The 6,600-nt window shown below is 52.0% G+C and overlaps 1 protein-coding gene across 1 annotated transcript; it reads right to left on the reverse strand.

Moving 5' to 3' along the window:
• Nucleotides 1–206: 206 nt before the first annotated feature.
• Nucleotides 207–6,061, reverse strand: LOC149361738 (uncharacterized). The gene is made up of 5 exons (XM_089568143.1): nt 5,101–6,061; nt 4,956–5,018; nt 3,365–4,867; nt 2,204–2,766; nt 207–243 (listed from the first exon to the last, which is right to left on the reverse strand). Exons 1-5 carry the CDS (start codon nt 5,746–5,748, stop codon nt 207–209), a joined length of 2,814 nt encoding a protein of 937 aa, XP_089424269.1. The 5' UTR covers nt 5,749–6,061.
• Between the last annotated feature and the right edge of the window lie 539 nt (nt 6,062–6,600).

Below are 6,600 nucleotides of genomic sequence, written 5' to 3' on the forward strand. Positions count from 1 at the left end.
ATTTGTTTATATAACGTGGCCAAACTTTCAGAAATTTAATGAATGACGACGATAGGGATTTTTTATGGTTTAGGGCATCTGCGTCCAAATAGCTCCATGGCATAAGGTATTTTCGTTTGCTCAAGGTATGGTCAAGTACGCCTTTCCCAAGCATTTCACCCTGATTAAACCGAGCACCAGGCCAGGGGAAGCTTGTACCCACTGTATCACCGGTGCGTACCCGGCGCCACTGGGGATGGAACCCTGCAACACCCGCATGCGAGACAGATGCTCAAGAAATTTGCCGGCGCTGCGGACAATCCTAATGTCTGATGTGAATCCAGCCAGTCGCGTAATCGTGGCGTAAAAAAAAATAGCTACCTGAAATTATCGAAACTTCTTGCTTGGTGACACGATTCACCAGTTACCTGATGTCAGCCAACATTGGCTTACCTATACATCACAAGCCTTCTCAATATCCCAAAGGCTTGTTTTAAAACTTAGTGGCGGGTTTCACTGAAAGTCATAGCATAAATGAAGTTTTTGTTCATTAAAATATACTCACCGATAGTGAGTGCTCTCGTGTGCACTTCGCTTCATATTTCTCTTGTTCCGGCGCCCGAGATTCAAGAAGGAAAATCTAATCAAATACGAAAGCAGATGGAGGTGCGAAACAACAATATATACGCACGTACGACTTTGGGTTCACGTCACGCACAACACTACTTCAACCCTGTTATGAAGAACTATTCCGACTGGCCACGACATGGAGAATATTAGTCAGGCTCGGTATAACATAAAGCCGACGTCAAAAAATGCGGCTATTTCTCTTTCCTTACCGGCGATCCCTTCTCTTCATTCGCTGAACCCCAAAAATTGTGGGGGCACTCCATCTCTGCACCGAATCGAAACGTTTTCTGAAAATAATAACAACATAATAGAAAGGACAGTCTTGTAACGCACCGGACTTGCTGTGTGGACTTCCAGCGCTCTAATCAAACCAAGTATAGAGTGCTTAGCGACCTGGCAGAGAATTAGTAGGAGCTAAATAAAAGAAGTCTGAACTGTTGAAGATATAACCAATATAAGAGCGAAAATTAAATTCCTTAAATCATTTCTATGCGATTAGGAAAGATATGGTCAGTTAGAAAAGCGAACGAAATCCACGTCTACAAAAGTTTTCTCATGATTTCCTTTCTCCTAAGGTACTCATAAGGCACTCATGTCTTAGCCTCTGCGAGAGAGACACTTTAATGAAAAAAGAGAGAATTCAGCTGGCCTTTAAAAATCGCTGTCTTACTACTATGCGTGTGGAAGGGAATTTGGGAGATAAAGACGGAAGAATAGTGGCGTGGAAACGATAATATAAAAGAAAAAGAGGAGCAGAAAAAATGTGGCCATGACATGCGTACTAAGGTAAATCGGCGAGGAATGATGTTACACATGAAATGATGAAGTGCATAGACCGACAAATGGGCTAACAAAGTTCACAGCGTTAAGAATGCATGAGGGTAACATGGAAGGTGAAATCAGAGCTTATCAAGATGTCCAATTTGCTTTAAATACGCAAATTAAAAGTTCATTGCGTGTCTCTGGTCCATAGGGCAGGCTGAGGGACATAAAACGTCCATTGTTAGAGGCACTGGGGAGAGCTTCTCCATGAAATTTTCATTGTACGCACGCTCGTTAGCATATGGAGGGCACTCAGGCTAGATATGTTCCGTAGTTTCGATCGAGCCGCAGATTTTACAAAGGGGTCTGTCTATTTCACTGAAACGGTGTCGTCGTAGCCGGAGGAGCTTGCTGTCGGTCGGAAATGAATGGGGCTGTCGCAAGTGCAGGCGCCGAAACGCAAGAGACTGGGGCCTCGATGTACGCTGGCTTGAGTCGTTCGAGGGCCACTGCATCTCGCGTTCCGTTCAAGTCTACCAGGAAAGTGGAAGGACGGCGCTCAAGGACGGGGAAGGGGCCGATATAATGGGGTTGGAGGGAACCGCGCACAGGGCCGTAACGCACGAAAACATGGGTTGCTGTGTTTAAGTCTGGAGTCACGTAAACAGTGCGTTGGTGTTCTCGCGTCGGCTGTGGTTGAAGGTGGCGGAGGATATGCCGGAGCCTGTCGACGTATTCACTTGCTGTGGACGGGACGGCGGGTTTCGCGCTTTCTAAGAAATCGGCTGGAAGACGAAGGGAGGTTCCATAAACAAGCTCGGCACAGGCGCACGAAAGGTCCTCTTTGAAGGCAGATCGGATTCCGAGCAGCGTGAGCGGAAGAGCTTCGAGCCACTTGACGGCGGGTCCGTGCGCCGTAAGTGCTGCTTTGAGGTGCCGATGGAAACGCTCTACGAGTCCGTTTGTTTGTGGATGGTAAGATGCAGTCCGTAGCCGTGCTGCTCCGAGCAGTTTGAGGAGTTCTGTGAAAAGCGATGACTCGAACTGGCGACCGCGGTCCGTGACGATGGTTGTGGGGCAGCCGAACCGCGCTACCCAAGTAGAGACGAAGGCCGCGGCGACAGTGGCTGCTGTGATGTCGGCGATTGGTGTAGCCTCAGGCCATCGGCTGAAGCGATCGATGCATGTCAATAAATACCGGTAACCTTGGCAGTGGGGTAGGGGGCCAACGATGTCGATATGGACTACTGCGAAGCGTTCGTCGGGCTGCAGGAAGCGCTGCGTTGGGGGCACAGGGTACCGGTGTACTTTCGCACGTTGGCAGGGTGCACACGCGCGGACCCAGTCGCGAATGTCGGTGTTCATGCGGGTCCAGACAAAGCGGGCTGTGATCAGCTTTTGAGTTGCACGAATTCCAGGGTGAGAAAGGGTGTGCAAGGATTCGAAGATTTTCTTGCGGAAATGGATGGGCAAAACGGGCCTTGGCGTACCTGTGGAGGTATCACAAACGATTGGCACGTCTTCAATGAGGTCTGTCTCGAGCTTCAGAGATGTTTGCGCTGTACGTAGGCGGGACAGCTCGGGGTCGCTTGCTTGCGCTGCAGACAGTTCATGTATGTCGAAGGGAAAGGAGGACAAAGTCGATGTTTCGGAACGACTGCGCGTGACGGCATCGATGCGACTGAGGGCGTCAGCCGGGGTGTTGTCGGCACCACTGATGTGTCGGATGTCAGTCGAAAACTCAGATATGAAGGAAAGTTGTCTCACTTCCCGTGGCGTATATAGGCGTATATAGGGATGCAGGACGGCCAATTGAGTAAGTAAGAGGCTTGTGATCCGTGAAAACGGTAAATGCTCTGCCCTCAAGCAAGTGGCGGAAATGACGCACTGCCAGGTATATGGCGAGAAGTTCGCGGCCAAAAACACTGTATCGTGTCTGGGCAGGAGTCATGCGTTTTGAGAAGAATGCGAGGGGTTGCCACACGCCACTGACCTGCTGCTGAAGGACAGCTCCGAGCGCTGTGTTGGAAGCGTCTGTCATGAGTGCCAGCGGATAATCGGGGTTTGGGTGGGCGAGTAGAGTGGCGTCGGCCAGAGCGCGCTTGATGACATTGAAGGCATCGTCCGCCGTGGTGTCCCAGTGTAGCGTTTTCGCCGAGTGCTTGCCGCACAGCATGCGGTCAAGTGGTTTAAGCAGGGTGGCGCAGTTTCTGATAAATCGGCGGTAAAAATTTACGAGGCCAAGAAACTGGCGGAGCTTCGTGCTTGAAGTGGGCTTGGGAAACTCGGTGATTGCTTTCACTTTTTCGGGAAGCGGGCGGATGCCGTTGTTGTCCAAGTGATGGCCGAGGAATACGAGAGCTGGTTGCTCAAACTCACTCTTTTCGGTGTTGACAACAATGCCGTTAGTCGAAAGACGCTCGAAAAGTTGGCGGAGGTGGTGCAGGTGTTCTTCAATACATGAACTTGCCACGAGAACATCATCCACGTAGGCGAACACGAAGGGAAGGCCACGTACGACAGAGTCGATGAAACGCTGGGAGGTCTGCGCAGCGTTGCGAAGTCCGAATGGCATTCTCAAGAATTCAAACAGTCCCAATGGTGTCGTGATCGCTGTTTTGGGGATGTCTTCTTCCGTTACAAGGATCTGATGATAAGCCCGAACAAGATCTATTTTTGAAAAGATGGTTGCACCGTGCAGAGAAGACGTGAAATCTTGTATGTTGGGCAATCGGTATCGGTCCGGGACGGTCTTGGTGTTCAGAAAACGATAGTCTCCGCATGGTCTCCAGTCTCCTGATTTCTTCGGGACAAGATGGAGTGGAGATGCCCAGCTGCTGGATGAAGGTCTAATAATGCCAAGTTCCAGCATATGCTCGAATTCTGCACGGGCCACCTTGAGTTTGTCCGGAGCCAGGCGTCGTGGGCGAGAGAAAACAGGTGGTCCCAATGTTATGATGTGGTGCTGAACGTCGTGGCAGACGGGTTGAGTCCAATCCGGGGGTGACGTTAGCTTGGGAAATTCATTAATCAGGGCTGCAAACGGCTCTTTGGCAACTGTAGCACATGAGGGTGCTACATCGGTAGTTGCACGCGCTGCTATGCCGTGAATAAAGAGTTTCGTTGCGGAGTCAATGAGGCGCTTCCGCTTGACGTCGATGAGGAGTTCGTGCTTCGTTATAAAGTCGGCACCAATTATCGCAGAACCAACGTCGGCGACTAGAAATACCCACCGGAAGACCCTTCGAAGCCCGAGGTTGAGTGTTACAGAGCGCTGTTTGTAAACAGGTATGCGCGTTCCGTTCACTGCTTGCAGGTACGAAATTGCAGCGGAAGCACGCTCTGCTTTTGTGGCTGGGAGAACGCTCACCTGGGCCCCGGTGTCAATAAGGAATTTCTGTCCGGTGGTTTTGTCGTAGACGTGGAAAAGGCGACACTCTTCTTGGCACAGACCGCTCGTCGCCGCTAGTGGTGGGCCGGCCGGTTTTCCGTCCAGCTGCAAGGCAGGAGGCAGTGGCGGGCGTTGGCGCCGAAGCGACGATGGTAATAGCAGATGCGTAGGCCTGCGGATGGACTTCGCTCACTCTGTCCGCGCTGTCGAAGCGTTGAGGAGCGGTGACGTTGGCGTCCACGTCGTAGAGGCGGCTCTGAGTGCGTGGTTGCCGCAATCAGTTTTTCGAGCTGCTGACAAAGGCGGTCAACTTCGGAAAGCGTAGCGGTGGTGGATGCAGCATGCGACGGCTGAGGAGTGGTGATGGGGACGGCCAACGGCGACGACTGTGTGGGAGTGCTGACGGCAGCGACGGTCAAGTGCGGGGTGGCCACTTCCATCACCTTGTCGGCTAGCGCGGCGAGTGATGTTAAGTCCATGGTTGTGGCTGTGGCAAGCACCATTTGGACGTTGGACGGCAGGCGCTGCAGAAAAAGTTCACGCAGCACAGCATTGTCCTTGGTCTGCGCACTGCTACCGAGAAGCTGCGTCATCCGCCGCAAGAGCTGACTTGGTCGCCGGTCACCGAGCTCCTCGGAGGAGAGTAGCTGCTGTATTTTCGTCCTTTCGGACGCCGCCGTTCGTTGCAGTAGGGCTGCCTTGAGGTCATCATATGGATGTGCCGGAGGATTGGTGCTGAAAGAGGTGAGTAAGTCGGACACCTCCTCTGCAGCTGTTGATGGCAGTGCGCCGACCACGTGGTGAAATTTCTGCTTCTGTGATGAAATTCTCGAAAGTTGGAATTGAGATTCCACTTGCAGGAACCACACGGCTGGGTTGCGTTCCCAGTACGGTGGCAGACGCACTGTGACTGCAGAGACGGCTTCGCCGGGCACATCTGGCGTTGTCTGGTTGAGGTTGGGCGTAAGTGGCTGATTTTGTTCCATTTCAGCTGCGTGCGTTGACGTCCTGTCTTCAGCGTGGAGAAAAGCTTGGCTCTACGTTTCTTAGGGGCGTCGAAAACCGGGTCACCAATTGTAGGGCGTAAGCTGCTCGGAGATCCTCACAGAAGACAAGACGTGTGTGCTGTTCAACCGTTTATTCTCTGAGTAACGGAGCTGAGGCGGGGAGCGCGGGAGGCGCGCCCCGCCGCTGCGAGAGGGAAAAGGGAGGAGAAGGAAAGAGCGCGCCAGATGCGGGGGCGCGCGGGGTGCGGTCGGGTTCCTTTGAAGGGACTCCGCAGACTTCGACCGCAACGGCGTTCACCTCACGTTGCCGGAGGCATAGGGAAGAAGCACGCGTAAGTTATGCCGGCGAGGGCTGGCGCCATGGCTGGCGCACTACAACGTTGTTTGGGATGTACCTCAAGCCGACTTATTTAGGAACTCGAAATGCAGCGTGTTTTGCTCAAAAATTCCGACTACCTACGCGAAGACGATCTCTAAATTGACGTGAAGTGGATGGCAAAACAAACAGTGTCCAAGTAAAAAAAAATAGTGCTAATCCCACCAAGGGAAAAGACCCAGCGAAAGTAAGTATGCTTTGAATGTCAATGCTTTCTCGTCGCTTTCAATGTTCTCCATAATTTACTGAACAATAGACGATATGCGAAACTGCTTGGTGGTCTGGCAACACCGCGCCCACAACTTCCGGTTTCCATCTTGGCTCGGGCGAGCTCGTCGAGCTGGTGCATCGCTTGCTATGCGTACATTCTTGATATCGGTATGGTGGCTAATATCGGTATAGCTGTCATGAATCTTGCGTGTGAAATTTCAACAGGCAAGCTTCAGCTGCTGCGT

This window comes from Amblyomma mixtum, chromosome 2, assembly GCF_055824585.1.
Source record: "Amblyomma mixtum isolate Tamu chromosome 2, ASM5582458v1, whole genome shotgun sequence".
Taxonomy (NCBI): Eukaryota; Metazoa; Arthropoda; class Arachnida; order Ixodida; family Ixodidae; genus Amblyomma; species Amblyomma mixtum.

Coding starts and splice junctions, on each gene's coding strand:
- LOC149361738 (XM_089568143.1), bottom strand. CDS start 5,748: ATGGAACAAAATCAGCCACTTACGCCCAACCTCAACCAGACAACGCCA. Junction 2,767..3,364: donor GAGCTGTCCTTCAGCAGCAG/GTCAGTGGCGTG, acceptor GCAACTCAAAAG/CTGATCACAGCCCGCTTTGT. Junction 244..2,203: donor GCCTTCAAAGAGGACCTTTC/GTGCGCCTGTGC, acceptor CGGGTGTTGCAG/GGTTCCATCCCCAGTGGCGC.